Raw genomic sequence first — 22,080 nt, forward strand, 5'->3', positions numbered from 1 at the left:
CTGTAGGGATACAAAATGGTGACCTTCTGATTTGATAATGCCTTTTGCATTTATCAGCTGGTTTGTTTCTGGAAGGAAGAATTGCCTCCCCAGTATCACTGAGCACCTACAGACTTCTTTTCTCCTTGTGTTGTGATCCATTACTATTGTTATTTCATTTAAATAATTATTTCAAATCGTCCCAAATTTGGAGTCAAGTCAGCTCTTTTTTTTTTTTTTTTTTTTAAATGACCCTCAATTGGTCCTTGAACCTTTCCTCCCTTCCTCTCCCTTCTCTCCTACTCTTCTTTCTTGTGCTAGGGATTGAACCTACCGGATGTTAAACACATGCTCTACTACTGAGTTACATTCCCAGCTCTTTCCTACTTTCTGGAACAGGAAAATATCCTAGGTTTATTATTTTTCTGCACCAGACCTAACATCAGCCTTTAACCAAGGATCCCTGTTTCCCTTCAGTAGGGAACAAGCATGGGGTCACTCTTTCTGAGGCTCTGGGGAAGCTCAGGGAACCCTCTACCTTTCTAGAGGTGGAGCTGTATGCTTGGGTGGTTTATTATTAGCAATCTGCTCTGGCAAGCTTGTTCACAGATGGTGCGGTTGAGAATGATTTGCAGTAGGCTGTGGTGATAAGCAAGTGCGCCATGGGGCAATGTTCTCACCTGAACCTTCAGTTGGGGACGTGTCTTCCCCAGCCTGAAGTCTCATAATAATTTCTCTGTAGCTTTGTTGGAACACTTAATACTTAAGGTTATTTGCATCGCTAAGAGAAGCAGAGTTTTGCAGAGTAATGCACTTGGTATTGAATCTCTGCTTTAGCACCCAACTAATTTTGTGATCTTGGTTGTTTTATAAAACATGGCATAGGGGTGGACTTGTGAGGATGCCATAGTCAGGGAATATTATGTTAGATTTGCCACCAGAAACTTCACCACAGTTGCTCATGGTAGTTCTAAGGAAGGTCTGGGGGAGGGGGAGACAGTCCTTTTGCCTACACTGAGGATTCAGTATTTCCCAGTTTAGTCTGTTGCTCTCCCATCCATCCCCAATTAAAAAAAATGCTTTCACAAATATGCACACTTTCCTCTGTTTTCCTTCTCTGAGCGATCGGCGAGGTAGCAGTACAGGTACTGACCATCCCCATTGGCCAGGGCCAGGGAATCAGATGACTCAGATTAGGGCACCTGTGAGCTCTCTCTGAACTGTTTATGTACCAGTGTAAGGCACCAGGAAGCTATGTACCAGGGCCTTTCACAATCCTTCCCTCCTGTCCCCCTGCCCTCATCGAAATCCTTTCACTGGGTTCCACTTAGTGAGGGTCATAATAATAGCCTACAGCTTCACTTTTCAAACTATTATTGAAGACATTGTTCATTCTATTATTATCTGCATTGTAAATTACAAAAGAATCTACCCAATATATTTTTACCCAGTATATTCTTTCTAAAATTTAGACCTGATACCTAATATTTCAATATCAAACACTAAAGAATTATGTGACCTATACAACTATAGGCATTTGCCAAAATACATACCCAATTAGAAACATTACTCTAGGATTTTTAAACTGTATTTATTATACCTACTAAGTGGTGAAGAACTGACCTGACCTAAGAGAATTTTTTTCCTTTGCTCCTGGGAGGTGATGTCTGGGCCCCTGGAACGTCCTGCCCGGTAAATGTCTTTGTTTGCCTGAGGGGCTTTGGCTACTAAGCAATCTCATAGGTGATTTATGATGAGAGCTTTGGGATATGTCAGTTCCAACCCCAAGAGGAACTGCAGAACTGGAGACTCATGCAGGCAATGTCATCAAGCCCCAATAACCTGGGACACAGAAGGCCTAAGTGAGCTGCACCAGCTGGGGATCTTCTGTGGATACTACCACACTGTGGCCAAGAGAAGAGGCCCTGGGGAGAGGATGATTGGAAGCTCACCCTTCCCAGACTCTACCCTACACCCTGTCCCTTTGGATGGTCTGGTTTCTACCCTGCTGTGATAAAGCTAAGACAGGAAGTACAGCGCCTTAAAGCCTGAGGGTGGTTGTGGGGACCTCTGAATTTGTGGTCGGCACCTGCAGTGAGGACAGCCTTGTGGGGTCTGTGCCTCCTAACTGTACAGCCAACAGAACTCCTCTGGCTGCTTCTCTCTCCCTCTCTCTCTAAATGTGGCATGTATTTGGCACATATATGTCTATTTTTTGTAGCCACGTCATATTCTTTTAGAAAGAAAATGGGATGAATTTTATATAAATGAGCACCCAGCTATAAAATGGAGACATGACATACTTTTGTGAATTAAAAAGTTAGAAAATATGAAATACGCATGTATGAGCTCTAGGGACACATGTGGTCTTGGCACTTGGAAGGAAAGAGTGAGAAGACGTCCCCAAGACAGCTGCACAAAGGGAGCGGACACTGGTGAAGATGGTTGGTATGACTCTGGCTGGGTGACAAAAGTTTTTCTAGGGGCCCTGAGTTTTCCTTTTTAAAATGCCTTTTTTTTCTGATTATAAAAATAACATATGCTTATTAAAAAAAACCTAAAAGTAGAAAATATTATCAAGAAGAGAAAAATTTCCCATAGTCTCATCATCCAGAATGAACTACTATCACAATGGCTACAGTTCATCCCAGTCTTTACTTTGTCTCTTTTTTCAAATATGGCTGAGAGAAGCATTTTGAATGGTTCCAGAATTGTTTAACACAGGACAGGAAATTATGTATGTTTCAATTCTAGCCATGTAAAACTGAGCTCCAGGAGAGAGGAGAATAAGGCACAATTTTCCTAGTAACCTTGATATTCTTTTCACACACTGTAATTGAGAACTTCTCTTTTTACTGCTGTATAATATTTCAATCAATTCATATGCCACAATTCACTCATTTTTTGATGAATATATTGTTTCCTTTCTTATTTATTTATTTATTTAAAAAATGCTAAATAAATGTCATTGTTTGCATGGCTTTTGTACATTTTGGGTCATTCTTTTCAAACGAATTACTCAATGTGGTCACTGCAGCAAAGCTTACAAATTTTTCAAGGCATTTGAAATATACCACCAACCTGCTTTCCAAAATGTTTGCACCAATTCACAGTCCCACCAACAGCAGTTGAGAGGACAGGGGACAGGTCTGGACTTACACTTTTGTCAATGTGCAGTGAGAATCATCATGAAAGAGAGTTTTGTGGGTTCTTCTTTGATAAAGTTCAGGGAAGGATTTAACCCATTGTTAACAAGTAGTAACAAAACTTATAAATTCTCATTTGTTTGCTTGTTTTTGCCAATAGAAAAGTATTTTGTGACTGACTGGAAATCTGAAAAGCTTACCCGCAAGCTATGGCACATCCTGACGGGGCGTAAGCACACGCCATCACCCACGTGCAGGGCATAGTGACCGCGTGCTCCTGAAACACAGCATGCATCATTCCAGAGTGAGCGACAGGCTCTTCTGCACAGGTCTTAACATTTAACTTTTACAAAAGAGTTCCCACTGAGTCACCTCACAGTCTCAAAGGGGAGAGCTGTAGGACAAAGGTGGGCTTGGGACTGACGAAGGGTCTCAGCCTCCTATCATCAACTAAACTATGTCCTATATTCTAAAAGTAAAAAATCTCAACTAGAAAAAAATATTAATATTAATATGTTTACTTCTTTCTAAGTATTAATATTTTACTCTTTTTTTAAAAAATTTTGGTACCAGGAACTGAACTGAGGGATTGCTTAACTACTGAACAACATTCCCAGAACTTAGAACTTTGTTTTTTATTTTGAGACAGGGTCTTACGGCCTTTCTAAGTGGTGGAGACTGGCCTGGAACTTGTGATCCTTCTGACTCAATCTCTAAATAGATGGGATTACAGGTATATGTCGGCATGCCTGGTAATATTTTATTTTTATTCATTATTTTGGTGGTGGTGCTGGGGATTGAACCTAGGATGTTGTGCATGTGAGGCAAGCACTCTACCAACTGAGCTATATCCCCAGACCAATATTTTACTTCTTAATGTTACATTCCCTTTGTTCTTCTGCTTGACTACTGGGGTTCCTTTTCTTTGAATCTGAGTATGTATCTGCATCTCCTTTCAGGTAAGTATTTTACCTTACTAACTCTGATTTCCATTTTCCATGCAGAAATTTGCTTATTGGTGAGTAAGCATAAGTCTCTGCTCACTATAGGTCCTGAAACCATTTCTGGAGAGGGGTACATGCATGGGGGTGACAGGAGGAGGAGGGTAATCTTGGGCTGTATGCATGGATCACAGAGAACCTGTAAATGGAAGCATTAAGAACTAAGCAGACGGGGCTGGGTTTGTGGTTCAGTGGTAAAACACTTGCCTAGCATGTGTGAGGCCCTGGGTTCAAGTCTCAGTACCATATATAAATGAAAATAAAGGTCCATTTACAACTAAAATAAATATATATTTTTTAAAAAAATAAAAACTAAGCAGAACATCCCTGGCTTCTGCCTGGTGGCCCAGTCACTATGTCTTCCTGCATGCAGATAAGCAAACAATAAAAACCATATCGCTTGGACACTCGAGTCATGATCTTAATTCCAAGGAGCACAGGATATTGGTCCTGGTTTTGACAGTAACAACATATGCAACCCCATGTGTAATGGACATTTTTCCTGCTTGTCTCACGTTGTCTGCCTATGAAGCGAGGGATGGGACTAGATGATTCCCAATGGACATTAGAGGCCAGGTGTTCTTTTCTGTTGTGAATCTCCATGTTTCTGTGGGGAAACACAGACTCCAATACTGCCTGCCAAAATCCTATTGTCACAGTCTTGCAGCCTTTCAGATGCTAAGAATAACCCACACCCTCCAATGAATGGAGCTGAACTGGCCGCTTTCGCACAGGGCCAGGGCCCTTTTGCTTACCAGTAATGGCTATATTCTCTAAGCAGCCACACAGCATCCCTGAAGCTCCCAGAAATCAGCCCAGTGCCCTATGCCTAAGGTGCAAATAGAAATGATTGCACCCCATGGTGCAGAAGATGCTGACAGACGCCAGGAGAGGCTGTGGCTTGCAAGGAGGTGATGTGTAAGAAAGCCCGTTTAGATTGCTCTTTTTATTATTCTCCAGGAGCCTGACCATTAAGGACTCTGTTCTTCAAAATGGTTCTGGTCCCTCACTGGATTAGATCATGTAATAGCTGCTTACCATGACATTTACTAACACAATCAATGATGGGGAGCATGGATGCTATTCAGCTGCCCCTGTATCAGGAGCTATAGGTCTCCTTTTCTTATATGGCTAAGAGGAAGATCTCCTTTCCAAATAAATATTGGAACCCATATTTAATACACAGTTCTCCTACTGCAAATGCTGTATGATACAGGCATGCAAATGCCTACGCAGAGAGCTCAGCCTATATGTTAAGTCTAAATCTAGACCTAATTTTAGGCATGTGTGCCCAGACCAGATTCCACAGTATCACATGATGGTTCAGTTCAGTCCCACAGCAGCCTCAGCTTTCCATCTGTTCATTTCCACTGCTGTGGAGTCTGGCCCAAGGTACAAGGGGAAGAAATGATGGAGGATTTTGGTACTTCCCGTCATTACTTGGAAGAAAAATAGTAAAATGCAGTGGGACATGTGAATGTGGCAGTTTTCTGTGCTATGCCCATTCCCACTTTAGCAGTAGTGCCCTCTATAGTAACTACATGTTCTTCTCAGGGTGAGGGAGTTCTCGAGAGAGGAACAAATGCTGCTCTGGGCTGGCTGAGCTGCTCAAATGTGGCTGGGCTTTCCCTGGGCTTCCACGTCTAGAGGCTGAGTGGTCACTCGCAGTGGGGCCCTGGTGGAGGATCAGGATAGAGCACCTTCAAACCAGGCAGGATACTGAGATTCCCTGATGTGCCTGGGAAGGAGGCCTCACCTTGTTGGTGGTGAAGGAGTCCCACACGATCACCTTCCCATCCTGGAGGGAAAAGAGAAAACAGTTCAGGGGCTGGCAACAAGTTCTCTCAGGTAACTGCTGAGAAGTCCGTGTCAAGCTGCGTCCAGCGGGACAGTGAAGTGGAAAGCTGGTGCAAGTACCTGGTAATCGAGACCCGCCAACCTACTCATGAAAAAAATGGAGGTGGGGAGAGGCTGAACTTCCCAAGCTGGGAGAAAGGCCCAGTTTTCAACCCTACATTCTCTGAATCAACCTGAGTACAGAAAGCAAGGCTCAGATGCTTCTTCTATACTGCTGATCAACCTACACAAGCTGTTGGTATAGCTGTCATTCCCCCCTATTCTAAATGTCCAAAAGTTAGGGGAGTAAAAATTTAAAATTACCTTTAGGTGCCTGACAGGTAAACAACAAATCTCTACATTATCTCCAATACTTCATCCCTTCTCCCATTTCCTTGAAGTTCATGTTCCCTGCGGTCCACTTCTCCAGGTGCCCAAGGACAGCAGAGCTCCCCACTCTGAGATTTCACACCCAGAACAATGTGCAATATGTTCCTATAACAATGGGGAGCCCTTTGGGCAGTTGTTCAGTGAACAAAGAGCACCCCCTGTCAGGGGAGCTGTGGGCTACTGATTTCACAAACAATATGGTTACTTTCCTTGTGACTGCTGGTACCCATGCTGGGGGTGTAGGGCATGACCACCTTGCCGTCTATTTGTAGTATAAACCCACTGGAGGTAAATCTATGAGTCCTGCCCCCTACAAGCATCCACCTGCCCAGATCATGACAGATAGTGGAAGAGGGTGGACAAGTTGGCCTCCTTAAGTGCATGGTGTTCCTGCACATCCTCAGGGATGGTAAATCTGTGCTCTCTGTGGCAGGCTCAATTTTTGAATCACTCAAGCATTTGGAGCCAAATCTGCTGAATGAGCTTGGGGGAAATCAGAAGAAAATGCCACCTACAGGCAGAGGCAAGGTCTGATTTCTAAAGGAATGTAGCTTCTTGCTTCACATGATCTGATGGAAAATTTCTGGATTAAGGTGTGTGGTTGAGGAACCTTGAAGCTAAGTCAAAGTTGGTCATTTGGGGCCTTTCAGGATCCCTAAGTGCAGTGGTTCTTCTGGTCTGAATTCTGACTAAATGGCCAAACACAAAGTGTGGGTAGCTCAGCTAAGCCTTCTGTGTCTCAGTCCTCCGTGCCTAGAGCCTCCACAGACTGTTGTGGAGGAGAGTACTGATGTCACCTCACTTCCCATGTCCATGGCTTCCTCCCCCTCCCAGCCCATTGATCTCCCTGTGTGCTCTGGAATTTCATTAAACTAAATGTGGTCCCCTCCATGAGCACAGATTTATATACCAGGGGCCTATATCCCTGGAGAGATTGTGCCTTCCACCACAAACCCTAATCCTACCCCATCAGGGTGACTAATCTCCTGCCTTTTAAGGGAGAAAGTTGCTAATGAGTCAGTCTGTTGCAGAGCTTTCCTGAATTTTCCAGTTTCCTCCCCACACCCACACGCCCCTCCTCCTACCTCTCTGCAGCAGAGGAGGACGTGCGGGCCTGTGCTATTGTGGCCCTGGCCTTCCCACCTGCAATAGGTGGTGCATGAGCCATAGAAAAGCTGGTATTCCATATGCTTGTAAGGATTTAAAAATCCAAAGAGCTAGCTAGGTAGCACCATGTACATCTGGATAATCACTTTGTGAAAATAAACATTTGAGAAAAAAGAAAGGTTAGAAAGAAATGCTGCAAAATAATAATAATGGTTGGGACAAGGCAGTGGGAAGAAAACCTTCTTGTTCTATTTTTCAGGGCTTCTTTAATATGCCTAAGTGATAAATTTATTATTGTCAAAAATACAAAGCAGGTAAATGTAACATGTTAGGTTTGTAGATAATATATGGAAATAACTGTCCTATCCAATTTTAGGCTGACATAAATGTTACAGCTTGTGGATAATCTAGGATATGTAATTTTTATACTTACAAATTATTAAGAAAAAATAAATCTTCTTTTAAAAAAGCTGAGCAAAAGCCAGGGGTGACAGAAAACCTACACTGACCATAAAAATCTTATTTATGGAATATCTTATTGAACTTCAGTTTACAGTTTTATGTGTAATACATATAACATAAAAACGGGTTAAAAAAAAACAGATGTAAAGGTTACTAAACTGTGGGAGCCAGCCTCCAAGCACCTCCCCATCATCCCAGGTGATGATGTTCACACTCCCTAACAGAATCCTCTTCCTCATATCAGGCCTGTTCTGTGTGAACCACAGAATACATTATACGGATGGAATGTCATCCTAAGGCTAGGTCATAAAAGAGAGCATGGCTCTGCCCCTGTTTCCCTCTCCTGGGTCACTTGTTCTGGAACAGACTATTTATGTTTTGAGTAGAACTACAGATAGGTTCACATGGGAAGGAATGGAGGCCTCTGGTCAATAGCCAGCCATGTGAGCAATGCATCTTGGAAGTGAGTCTGCACCTCAGTTAAGGGGTCAGCTAACTGCAGCCTCATCAATGTCTTCACAGCAACCTTGTGAGAGGCCCTAACCAGAATCAACACCTGGATGCTTGATTCTTAGAAACTGTAATAATAAATATCTGCTGTTAAAACAGTTGCTAAATCTTGAGGTAATTAGTTATGCAGAAATAGATTATAAATTGATAAGTTGTAAAACAAAATATATAAACTACAAAAAATAAAAATGAAAAAAACAATAATTTCCAAACACACATCTTTACTTTATTAAGATATAAGAATTGATAAACTCTTAAAATTAAAGAAAGTATTGGTGGAATCTCAATCACTTATGTCCTTGATTCGGGGGTGAAAAAGACTTTCAAAACTGCATTTGCTCACAAATAGGACCTTGTAACATGTTCAGATAGAAATAATCTTAAATGGCTCATGAAAGAAGTCAAATACAATCTACAATGTTCCAACTATTACCAATTTCAAATCTACCCAAACAAGTGAAGTTCTATAGTGTGCAAGAGAATTCTTTCTGATAAATCATGTCCTTTGGAGAATAAGCCCCCCATAAAGATCAGAAGATGGCTTTTGAAAAGGACAGCTCTGCTTTCTCTTAGCTACAAAAGCAGAAGGCTGCTCAGGTCACTCACCAAGTGCAACGTACCTGTGAGGAGCTCACGATCCTCCTCTTATCTTTGCACCAGTCCATGCAGAGAACTTTGTTCCCATGGCCTTTGAGGGTCCTTCTGGTCTTCATGACAAACTGGCCCAGGGCCTCCACCCGCTCTGCCACCTGGTGCACTGGAATGACAATGCCACAATCAATCTTGAGCCCCGAGCTAACTCAGCGATGACACTGGCTTTGCGGGGGTGAGGATGCTGTGCATCATCTGTGTCACAGCTTGATCGTCCTATTCTACACATTTTGCCTTTGCAATACTCCCTTCTAAGGTCAGTTCTGGGTATGGATAATACAGTCATGCTCTCTTTGTGTTTAAGGTTTTCCAAAGCACTTCAAATAGGTGCATATTGAGGGATTAACAAGACGCCATATTTGTAGAGCACTCTATAGAATCCTCCCACTTAAGGGCCTTGGCTCTGAGAGGTGGGCAGGCAGGCAGTGGAGACTGCTATCCCCATTTAACAGGCAAGGAGGTGGAGGCTCACAGAGGCTCTTTGAATCATACAAGTTCATAGGACTCACTGGTAGCCAGATGGGGACTTCTGGTCATTTGATTATCACTTTATACTCACAAGGAAAGCTGACCTTATAAAAATTGTCCCATTAGGGCCATCCTGTGCACCTTGCTGCCTGACAGAGGCACCATGTCTAACTGATCCTCGTGTCTAGCACAGGCTTGGCATATGGTAGGTGCTGCAGCAAGAATGAAGGGGAGGACCACCAAGCAAGCTGTCAGCAGAAGGCGCACCTGTGAGTTTACTGCAAATCTTGGAGTCCTCAGAGAGAACAATGTAATGGCCTAAAAGTCTGAACACATCCTCTCCCTATGTCACCACCTACACCAGGGACGAAGCTCCCAAAGTCAGCTTCCCATGGCCTTGGACCACATCCTGAGACCCAGGGAGAGCTTCCTAGGGCTTAGAGAGAGGCTATGACTGATGAGTCTAAGAGAGAGAGAGACAAGTTCACAGGGGCAGAAGAATCACAGGGGCCAGCAAGCCCAGGCCTTTCATCACACAGGTGAGGAAACTGAGATCTGCAGGGAGCACGGGTTCTGCTGCCATGGGCAGCAGTCGAGGGTGCCCCTCCCTTTTGGGTCAGTGAGAAGTCAGTCTCCTACCCCCATCTTCTCCTCTTAACCCTCTTGGTAGGCATTCCTGCAGACAGGTGGGGAAGGAAGGGTAATCTGGACCAGTGGACAGCCTAGGAGGGGCACGGTTCCTTACAGACAGAGCAAGGAGTGATGAGAGGCAGGGAGGTTGACCTGCTCCCCCTGGGAATGTGGGAGGTTGATGGGGAAGGGGAGGGAGCAACCTGCCAATGGAAACCAGTGACAGGGCAGAGATGTGGTTTGGGCTGAATGACAATAGCACCCTTCTGGCAAAACCATCTTCCCTTGCCTCTCCCTAAACACCACAGTGTGCAAAGAGCTATCTTCAATAATATTTAATGATCACAATCAGAAAATTATTGCTGAAATAATACTACTGTCTAAGCTAAAGACTTATTGAGATGCTGCCTATTGTCCCAGCAATATGCTTTATAGCAAAGGAAAATCCAAGATCGAGTGTTACATTCATGAATGCTTCTCAGCCCCCAATTATCTCACTCCCTAATTTGTTTTTTCCTGATGCTTATTTAGGATTAGGTTTGGCTAAGGCATACGTGGCAGGGGTGTGGAGTTCCTGGGGACACATGCTGCCATCAGCCACTGCTATGGGCGGTAACCTTCATCATTTGTTTAAGGTAGCACCTGCCAGGTTTCTTTTTCTTTTTTCTATCTTTCACTATCTTTGTAGTGAACAAGTGTCTTGTGGGGATGTATTCTGAGACTGTATAAATACCATGGTATTCCTCAGACTCTGATGTCCTTATTGTGAAACTCATTAATTTCTCCTGCCTACCCTAGTTATTGGGCTGCTGATTAGAAAGTGGTGACTTTTCTAAGTCCACCATCCCTTCTGCATATATTAGTTGGTTTTCCAATCTGAGGAGGTGCTTTTCCTCCTCTCGCATTTATTTATTCATTTATTTATATTAGCATGAATTCTTACTGTATTCAATAGGTTATAATCCATTACTAGCGCTATTTACTCTGATGCTGAAACTGTTCTCCTTTCCCCCTGGGAACCCCTTCTGCAGGCCTGTGACTTCCTGACATGCCCCACCATCCTTGGTGCACTTCCCACTCTGAGCTCCTGTTGTTCTTTCCCTGTCCTGGAATCAGTCACTTCTCCAAGAAGTCTTGGTTCCTCTTACTTGCCCCACTTCTGTGTGATGAAAGAAAAGAGGTGTGCAAAAAAGTCTTTGTGAGAACTCAAAACTGGAAAAACACTTGCTACACTCTGAAGTGCTCCATTATGCCATTGCTCCTGCTGAAACACTGAATTACTGCCACCAACAGCATGGCAGTCTTATTGATACACTGTTCACAAAAACACTTGAATGAAGTTTAAAAACAGACTGAATTTTCTGAATTCTTACAAGCCTTTTACACAAGCCTGTATCATCAGTTCAGCATTGTGAGCATATTCTATTTTAATATTTTACTGATATTATACTGATATTACTGCTGCTTCTTTCAAATTCAGCATTAGGATAGCCATAGCTTTTTAACATCCCCCTTAAAAAAAGAGATGACTCATCAACTAAAATAGAGCCCTCCTTACATAACATGAATTTTAACATATCCCAACTATTAATTACTTTTTCTCACTGCATTTTCCCTTCCCACATAGAGATTCACTCCCAACCCACTCCATCCTGTTTCTGTCTGCCAAGTTTTGCAACCACTGAATTCAAGATTTTCTTAAAAGTTAAATATCAGAAAGTAAAAGGAGATCTGGAAATGAGCTAAATATGTTTTGTATTCTATTTGGGGGAGCTCAGTCTGGGGTACATGTGGTTTCTTTTTTGTCTTCTGATGAACCACCCTTCCAGGATATAAGTTTTAAAATGAATTTTTTTTTAAAGAAATGATGACCACAACCGTCTGGTTTCTGCAAGAAGAATGGCAACCTGGTGGAAAATTCCACTAGAAGCTAAACTTCAGGAAGACAGGGGTGCTGTCTTGTTGGAGGCCCCCTCGAGGCATAACCGGAGCAGGTAGTTCTGAATTCTGTCCATGGGTTTAGGCTGCTGGGGTCAAAGCCAGGCTCTGCCACATGCCAGCTGTGCAACCTTGAGTATCACCTTCCTTGTCCCACCTTGCTTCTCTCGTGGGGTTGCCAGAATGACTACTCAAGCCTGGCCAAGGGAACACGGGGTAATTAGCTGTGATCTTCTCCAGCTCGGGTACCCTGGAATACTTTTTTTTTTCCCTGATAAAATATTATAGGTTTATTTAAAACTTAATTCTCACCTTGAGTATGCAAAATACAAATTCCACAAAAATGTTCATTTTACTTTGTAGTTTGCAAATATGCAAAATTGAAGTATGCTTAAATTTATAGTACATATCGATTAAGGTAAGGAACTACAGAGAAAAAAAACATATTTGTTCTGCTTAAGGCATACTTGGGAATAGATCATTGAAAAAAACTGTTGCACATCTGAAAGCACAGTGCATAACAGACCATCTGCATAAAAATGTAAAAGAAAGAAACCTGGCTTATTTCCAGTAATACTTAATTGACATATTCATAGTGCTTAGTATTTACTACACTTCAATCAACTGTAGCAATTCTAAGCAGCAGTTTTTGGTGGAGCAACCAAACTTGTAAGCCCCTTTCCCTGCTTTTTCTGTACCTCTCTTACACTAGCTCTTAGCTCTCATTGCTACACCAGCTGCCAAGCAGCTCCTCCAGTCATCAGGGCAACTCACGAGCACTGGGGGAGATACACTTGGTTTCAGGCCCACTTCCTGATCTGCACAGGAACTCAACATGCAGCCCTTTATTTGGGGTGGGTACTGGGGATTGAACTCAGGGGCACTTGACCACCAAGCCATATCCCTAGCCCATTTTGTATTTTATTTAGAGACAGTGTCTCACTCTGTCGCTTAGTGCTTCACTACTGCTGAGGCTGGCTTTGAACTCCTGTCTCAGCCTCCCAAGCCGCTGGGATTACAGGTGTCCGCCACCACGCCTGGCACATGTAGTCTTGCTAAAAGTTCCTTCTAAATGTTGGCCTTTTTCTGTCCCTTGAGAACTTGGACTTGACCTTTACTACACACAAATCTTAATGCCGTATACAGACAGCTTAAGCTCTCTCCTGGATGATCCTGGTTCAACATGTGCAAGGCTGCCGGATGGCCAGATGTGTGAGATTCTGTCTAGGCTCTCCCTGGAGTTCAGGGGAAGAGATGGAGCCATAAGATAACTTCAACCTAACATGTGACTTGCTAAACTAGATGTGTGGACACAGGGAATATCTGCCCCAAAGGGTGGGTGTTGCACTGGGCTTTCTGGGGTGATATTTGAGATCAGAAAAAAGGACAATAAGATGATTCAGAGGTAAGAGGGACTAGGTGGGCACTCTAAGCTGAGGAAATGGCAAAAGCTAAGGCCCAAAGGTATTATATTAGTTAGGTTTTTTTGTGGCTGTCACCCAAATATCTGACAAGATCAGAGGAAAAGTTTTTGTTGGACTCCTGATTTTGGAGGGTCAGGTCAGCCGACTCCATTGTTTTGGGCCTGAGGTGAGACAGAAAGCGTGGCAGAAGGGCAGGAGTGGAGGAAAGCTGCTCAGCTCATGGCAGGGTCAGGAAGCAGAGAGGGGAAAGTGAAGGGGCCACAGGGCCGACGAACCCTTCCAAGGAACACCCTCAGTGACCCACCTTGCCCCACTTGCCTACAGTTACCACCCAGTTAGTCCATTCAAACTAAGACGGACCAATGAGGTTATAGCTCTCATCATCTAACAAATTCACCTCTGAATATCCCTATATTAACACAGGAGCTTTTGGGGGGCACCGCATATCCAAACCATAATGGTCAGTATGAGATAAGCAAATGTTTTTAGGGCAGTACAAGCAACTTAATCACAGTAGAGGACTAAGGGTGAAGAATGGGCACAGGCAAGTAATGGCTTTGTATACCCACAACAAAGCTCCCCCAGGGACAGCAGCCAATTGGGGAGTTGTCATCAGGGGCATGACATGGTCAGATCTGCCTTTTCATGACTTTCTCTGGAGCAGTCTGGAAGAGTGTTGATGGAAACCACACTGGAGGAGGAATCCAGTTAGGAGACTCCTTTCCTTGGCAGATCCCTCTCACTGCTCTTCTCTATGGTCCCTCCAAGATGTGCCTGAAACAGCCTTGAAGCTACTCCAATAGGGGCTGCTCCCTGGCCCCATGCTCTCCTTCCCATGTCCCTGAAGTGGGTGCTGTCATTCTCCAAATTATGAGGGTGATAGAGTTTATCCAGATGGGGCCTTGGAGACAGCTTATAATTGTGGCAAAGACTAACTTTTCGCCAAGACATAGCTTCCTCTCAATTTTCAGAGGATAGTTTTGCATTTATTTTATAATCTATGCAATGTGATCCTAAAGCAAAATGTACAGCATGCAGATCCACCACAAGAATTCAAACGATGTAAATTTACAAAGTGAAAATATGCGACAGGGTCCTTCTGATCATTCCATAAGGCCACCAACAAAAGGACCAGGGCAGGAAGAAACTCCAAAATGTCCCTGAAAATGAACGTTCTGAAACTGAATGCTCATTGTAAACAGAGAAGATAAGTTCAAACACAAGTGAGATGTCTTAGATGGAAAGACAGAACTATTAAAAAAGACACTGAATTGTTTTCAAAGGTTTGTACTAATACAGTCTTTTAATAACTACCAATTAGTAGAACAAGAATCAAGGAGGAAAATTATCCAAAACAAATTTTTGAAAACTCATTCAGTCTGGTTTTACCCCTAGGTAGAATGGGATGGGATAAACTCACACCCCTCAAACATAGGTTTGAAGGGAAAACATTTACAATCACAGTACCTTTCTTGTTTGTGTCAGATTTTTTTTGTTATGGTATGTCTTTATTTTATTTATTTTTATGCAGTGCTAAGGATCGAACCCAGTGCCTCCCATGTGCTGGGCAAGCACTCTGCCACTGAGCTATAGACCCAGCCCTCCGTCAGAGATTTTTGAATTGCTTTAAAACCATACATTATCCACAAAGAAATTCTACCCCCAGTTCCCCGATTAAAAGACAGAAGAGTTAGGTTGCAGTGCAATCTTGAAGACAGTCCAATATAATATTATGAGACAACATTAAAAGGAAACATAAATGATATAGGGAGCTATTCAATCTATTAGGTTAATGTAAAAACTAGGCTTGAATTCTACATCCAGTACAGTCCCAAGTGTGCTATAAATATATACACAAACATAAAAATAAGCTATGAACTATATCAAAAAATTGAAAGGCACTATTCTACATGGTGGAGTTATGAAAGATTTGTTTTCTTATGTATTTCTAAATTTTCCACAGTATTAGTTTATTATAATAGTCCACTAGAAACACTTGCATTAGCTGGCACATGTGTAATTATGAATGTAGAGCAAAAGGCAGGGGAGAGGAAGTGCAAGGCAGAGGGCTCTTGTTCCCAGCAAGAGCAGCAGGAGGAGGCCGAGCAGCAGGAGGAGGGGGATGGAATTCTAGAAGTCTCTGTAAGTAGAGCATGGTTACTTAGGACACAGAAAAGTAAATGAACATATTTGCTTCAGACTAATCTAGAAGTATGGTTTTTCCTAGATTTCCCCCCTAAACCATGATATCAGAATATCCAAGGCTGCAGCCATAAAGCATTAGAGAATAAAACTTTTCAGGTCAGGTGCAGTGATACATGCCTGTACTCTCAGCAGTTTGGGAGGCTTAGATAGGAGGATGGCAAGTTCAAAGAGATGTGGCTCAGTGGTTAAGGACCCCTGGGTTCAATCCCTGTTACTCCACCCCCCCAAAAAAGAAAAAAAAAATTCACAAAATTATATCTAGAAGAGACAGAAAAGTCTGTAGCCTCTGATGATGAATTCTGAGATTCACCCAAATTTAATCTGGATTTGTTCTCAGAGAAATTAGTTTCAGTTGCTTTGTTACTTAACAAAGGAAGCTGCTGCAAGGAGCCGGGAACCTGGATGAAGCTCCCACACAGTCCAGGAGGCTATTATGTATATTGGATGAAATGAACACTGTGTCCTTCCTGCTCTGTCTGCTGTCTGTCTGTCTTCCAGATCATTCCTCAGCCTAATTTCAAATTAAAGAGTCTTTAAAATTGAACTGTCTCCCACCTCTTTCTTCCTTGATCATATTTCCCATTTCAGGATTTTTTCCTATTTATTAAAAAAGGAATAATGTGCTGATGGGTATAAAATGAAAAGTGTCTCCATTAGTGCATATTAATGTGGCTTGTTTAAGCTAAGGAAATCAGCTTACATATACTTTTTGGAACATTTTTTTTTTACTTACTAAAAAATGAACTTCTTTTCATACATGCAAACATGGATTTACTTTTCATTCTTTTAAATGCAAATCTCAGCTTTCTAAAAGTCAAGTACAGTGAAGGAAGAACTATACCCAAAGCCTGTATCTTGGCTTTCCTTCCTGTTCTGCTCCAAAATCACTGCAGCAATCTGCCCTTTCATCTGGAAGGGATGGGTTTGCTGGGAGAAGAAAACTCTGTGCTGGAAACAGAGGATGAAGCAGGAGACCCTAATCCCTAAAACCTGGGATTATGCTACCTTAAATGGCAAAGGGACTTTGCAGATGTGATTAAATTAAGGATCTTGAGATGGGAAGATTATCTGGGATTATCCAGGTGAGCCCAATTAACCACAAGGATCCTTTTAAGAGGGAGACAGCAGGGTCCAAGTTAGAGAAGGGGATGTGACATCCGAAGTCGTGATCAGAATAATGTGGTTAATGAATGAGTCAAAGAATGCAGGTGGCCTCTAGAAGTGGGGAATGGCAAGGAATGGAGTCTCCTCTAAAGGCTCCAGAATGACCTCCTGACTGATTTTAGACCTCTGACATCCAGAACTGTTAAATTAATGTTGCTTTAAGACACTAAATTTGTGGAAATCTGTACAGCAGCAAGAGGAGACTAATATAAGCTATAGCCATGATTGTAAATGCCTTAGAATCAATCAAGGAAGCACTCACCCATAGCAGAAGGTAAGTAGCAGGTGACAAGGGAAACATCTAGGGAGAAGCAGGAAGCTCTGGAGGAGTGTGGGGAGAAGTAGAGTCCCCTGGAGAACAGGGCCTGGGCTCTGAGTTTGAGGTAGGCTGAATTCTCATCAGATGATTCACATTAGCTATTTCTGTGTTGCATGTTGGTCAAGGGCTTGACTTGGGGATGAAGGTCCAAAAGCATGGACTAAAGGGACTAAAGGCTAAAGGGATGGGAGTTGAAGAACCGAGGGTTTGGAGTCAGGAAACCTGAATTTTCCCCTCCAAATTCATGAGCTCCAATTTTGTTGCACTAACTTTTCAGGCAAAGATCTGAGATAACAGTAGGGTGACTAACCATTCTGGTTTGCACAGGACTGAAGGGCATTTTAAAACCCAGTCCTAGACAAACTGGGATGAGTTGGTCATCTTAGAGCTTATGGTATAAAGGAGTCTCAGAATAGGGAAGGGGTTACAGTGCAAAAGTGCAAAACGCAAAAATGTACAGCATCCAACACATACTGCTCTGGGGAATAAACCATGACCCTCTGGTGCATAGCCGTATACTCTAACAATACTACAAATCTTATGTGTCTGGTTTCATGTTCTCAATTTGCTGCAAACTCCTTAGACTCCACAATGGGACATGTCTGTTTGGGCCATCATGAAGCAGGCAGGTAATCTCAATGGGGTCTGTGTGTGTCAGAAACAGATCTATCAACTAAGAAGCTGCCTGCCGCATACTGGTTGCTCTGGGAGATACAGGAAAGTACCCGATGCCTGTCTCTGCTTTGGAGAGTAAGCCAAATTCAGCTTCTGCTCCTCCCCAGCTCGACAGACTCTTCTCCCCCAACCCTAGGCTCTTGGCCATTTGTTTAATGGCGAGAGAGCCTAGTGAAGGCAGTCTAATTCCCAAATTGAATCCTGGCCATCCTCTTACTAGTAGCATGATCCCAAGCAAGTGTTTTGGCTTTGCCAAGCCTGTGTATTTACCCTCCCAGATGGGGGATACTAGGTTTTCCTACATACAGGGAAAAATGAGAGCACAGCTGTTTGATTTTAGCAGGGGCACTAGCATCATGTTTCCAAACTGCAGATTACCCCACCTTTCTTCCCCTTTCCCACCCTGAGTGCTGAGGGATGTATGTGCTTCTTGTAGAAGGAAGCAGGATTCTGGGGTAGAGTGTGGTGAGAACAGCTAAAGGGAAGGCTGTGGGACCAAGGCAAGCTTTGGAATCACCTGGGGCTTTAACTTCCAGTAGGAACTGGGGAGCGGTGAATAATGGGGCTTTCCACAGTATCTGATAGGTTGCTGCAGAGAATCCTGTACCCTAGGCATTGACATCTCATGCTTCATGGCTCTCCCTCAAGCTGTCTTATTCTCCCACAAAACACAGCAGGTAGAGTTATCCCATTCAAATTAGATCAGGCCTCTCTCCAAACCCCGCAATGGCTTCTCAACTCAAGGTCATAAAGCATTAGTCCCCACCCAACCCCACAAACCTCCCGCCAGAAATCCCACTCTTCCTACTCTGCCCTTTGTGTACTCCCTCTAGATGCTCTGGTCTCCTGGTTCTTCCTCAGACACATCAAATACTCTCCCCTTCCTGGGCTTCGCAATAGTGTTCTTTTTGCTTGAAATGCTCTCCCCTACCAGCCATAGTACTCATGCTTCTGTTACTTCAGGAGGGATTTTTGAAGATTCAAAGGCCCTTCTCCAGGAGGCCTGCCGATGCCATCTTCTCTGAAGCCTTCTTCTGCTCCCTCATACCTCATTCCTCACTTTCCTCCTTTTCTCTCTAGCCCATATCATCTAGCCTATCACTGGTTTTACCTATTGGTCACCTGACTCCCACTTGAGAATGGAGGTTCCACGAAGGAATTCATTTGCTGCAGTATCCCCAAGGGCTGACAACAGGGCCTGACTTCATGGGCTGTCAAAATGTGTTGAGTTGGTAGAGTGCTTGCCTTGCATGCACAAGGCCCTGGGTTCAATCCCCAGCACCACACACACACACAGTGTTGAGTGAATGGGAGACTTGGGCATGTGTAAATGTCAACAGAAGAGGTCAGGGGAGATGGAATAATCGACAGGTTGTGTTAACTGAAGACCAGAGATGATGAGAACCTAAGCCTGGGGGACCTAGGGAACTGGTCCAAGCCAGGAGGGGACAGATGTGAAGGAAAGTTTGTAAGTGTGAACTGAGAGGTGGTGGTGGTGTGGAGGGGTCAACTTACTGGCTTCTATTTTCTGTGGAGGAGGAAGTGAGATACAGAGATGGGGGAGAGAGGAGTCAGAGTCCTGCACAGAGGTGCAGAAAACCTAAAACTGTCGTGGTGGGGAGCTGACCAGGGAAACTGCTGAGCAGCTCTGAGAGCCCAGGTGACTTAGTGACTAGAATAATAATGGTATTCATGTGCTTCCTGGTGCTTTTCTCCAGCAGCATCAGTGTTCAGGAGCAGGAAATGAAGGATTCATCCAGAGCTGAGGTTTTACCAGGCAGCTCTGATGAAGAGACAGGAAGGCCAGAGTTAAGGTTACTTGGCAAGATTGTTGCTGAAATGCTGGACCAAAGCATCCATGCTGGATTTATAGGGAAGAGAAGAATGGACAAGACTGGGAGACTGAAAGAGAGAAGAGGCGGGGTCCTAAAAGATCTCTCCTGGGAGAAACTGCTAAGAGCAGGTTGCAGCAATTAAGAGTTCTGGGAGGAGGAACACTGACAAGATCCCAGGTGCATATGGAATAGGAGGTTGTGGTGGAGTGAGGGTCTTATGTCATAAGGGCTACCCTTGTGAGGCTTAGGATCAAAAGCAAGACCCAAGACACAGTCTTAAGAAATGCCTAAGTTAGGCTGGGGTTTTGGCTCAGCGGTAGAGCGCTCGCCTCGCACGTGCAAGACCCTGGGCTCGATCCTCAGCACCACATAAAAATAAATAAGTGAAATAAAGGTATTGTGTCCAACTACAACTAAAAAATAATAAATATTTAAAAAAAGAAAAAAAAGATGCCTAAGTTCTTAAGAAACAAGGGAGCCTGGCTGGAGGTCAGGAGATGACATATGAGAAAAGAGAAGAGATCAGTGGGTGACAAGAACCTTAAAGGAAAAAGGTTTTACAAGGTAATGCAAGAAAAGTGGTTTAGAAGCTGCAGGGAATAAGGGAGAACACATATGGGAATAGACCCTTCCACTGTGGATAGAGAACCCAAAATTTGGGCCCATCCCTGGATGGTACCCTGCTCTTGGCAGGCCAACAGCAGCGTCCACTTTTGGAATGAAAATCTACCCTCTGGGGTTGCCTGTTGAAAAGATACATCTCATAGTTCTGGCCAAGGAACAGGTGAATAATGGAGGGAAAGAGAAAGTGGAAACTGGTGCCCACATTTCCTTTCTTCTTGTCTCGGATACAGAAATGATATGTGGAGCTGAGGCAATCATATTATAGTCATGGGGCAAAAGCCAGTGCTGTTAAGTGTGGAGAAGGCAGGCAGAGAGGCCTGGGTCCCTGATGGAATACTGAGAAGCTAAACCTCTTGTAATATAAGAAAAATAATTCCCAATTTACTTAACTACATTATTGTGGGTCTATGTTTAATTATAGTTAGACACATTTCTAAACTATATAGGGACTTAGTGAATCTTTTACTTACAGAGGCCCGGAGGAAAGCGTTACTCAGCAAGGGGAGCTGCTGTCTCCTAAGCCAAACGGTAGGAGATAAGACCAATGTCCCAAGCCTGGCCCTTAGCCCAAGTTCTGCCAAGGAGGAACCATTTGACCAAGAAAAGGAAAAGCTGATCTGGCCAAGTCATTGAACCTGGCTCTGTAAGTCAAGTGCTCCCTCAAAAAGATCAGAACTGGCTCTGAATCATCGTGGTGGTCAGTAATGTAAGTTTATTTAACACTGCTATTGCCCTTTTATGCCAATCTCTGCATCTGCGAGAGCTACTTAAACTGCCTTAAACAAACTAATGGTTGGATCTGGTTAGTTTCTGCGGCTTCCCTGCAGTGGGGACAGTAGAAAAGTGAGGTATGAAATGGGTGTCTCCATCCTTGCAAATGCAAAACTAAAAAGGACACAACAGTGATGGAGAAGCCAAATAAAGATTTAAAAATCAAAGCAGTTTTATCCCTAGGCCGCGCCCACACGGGCTCTCAGCGCTTGTCACCATTGGTATCCTCTCACCCCGCCCGGGAGGGGCGGTCTGCATCTTCCAGGCAGGTGATGACCAGAACCGGTGCCAGATCCTCTGCCAGCCAGGGACCGGGACTCTGCAAGGTGCCCTGACTATCCAAGGCCCACACCCCACGCCAGCGCGCCTGGGCCCGGCCTCCACCTGCGCCGCGCGGGCCTGGCTGCCCGTCCGGTTCCCCCGGCCCCCTCCCGGTCGCAGCCCCCGCCCCGGCCCGCACTCACGCTCCACGTCGTGCAGCTTGGCCCGCTCCTCCTCCAGCTTGCCCTTGAGGCTCTCGGCCTCGCTTTTCAGCGACGCCAGCGTCTCGTTCTCCTGCAGCCCGTCGGTTGCCATCTTTGCGCGCGGACACGGCCGGGAGGGAAGCGCCGAGCGGGGATGCGGTGAGCGGGCGGAGAGGCCGAGCGGGCGGAGAGGCCGGGCGGGCGGGCGGGCGCGGAGCCGCGGCGGGCGCAGCTCCAGCCGCGGTGACCCCCGAGCGCCGCCCCGCGGCCCCGCCCTCCGGCGATGACGCGGGCAGCCGCGGGCCGGCTGCGGCGCAGACCCCCTCCCTCCGCCCGCCTTGCCCGCGCCCCTCCGCAACCCCACACTTGTGCCCCGCGGGGTGCCGCGTTAGCGCTGCTGCGCCCACAGCACCCGGGAGAAGCGAGCGAGGGTCGTGCCCATCTTAGGGGGGGGGGAACTGAGGCTCAGAGATGAAACGTG

At 44.5% G+C, this 22,080-nt stretch overlaps 1 protein-coding gene across 1 annotated transcript in view; it reads right to left on the reverse strand.

The window, feature by feature from the left end:
* The window catches only part of Gnb5 (G protein subunit beta 5), a 40,968-nt gene extending 19,124 nt beyond the window's left edge, over positions 1–21,844 (reverse strand). The window contains exons 1-4 of the mRNA XM_027926001.3: positions 21,600–21,844; positions 9,052–9,188; positions 5,883–5,924; positions 3,326–3,402 (exon numbers count right to left, since the gene is read on the reverse strand). Of these exons, the coding sequence (XP_027781802.1) occupies positions 3,326–3,402; positions 5,883–5,924; positions 9,052–9,188; positions 21,600–21,711 (368 nt within the window). The 5' untranslated portion in view covers positions 21,712–21,844. The remainder of the gene's footprint in view (positions 1–3,325; positions 3,403–5,882; positions 5,925–9,051; positions 9,189–21,599) is intronic.
* Between the last annotated feature and the right edge of the window lie 236 nt (positions 21,845–22,080).

The sequence above is a fragment of the Marmota flaviventris genome, chromosome 2, assembly GCF_047511675.1.
Source record: "Marmota flaviventris isolate mMarFla1 chromosome 2, mMarFla1.hap1, whole genome shotgun sequence".
Classification (NCBI taxonomy): Eukaryota; Metazoa; Chordata; class Mammalia; order Rodentia; family Sciuridae; genus Marmota; species Marmota flaviventris.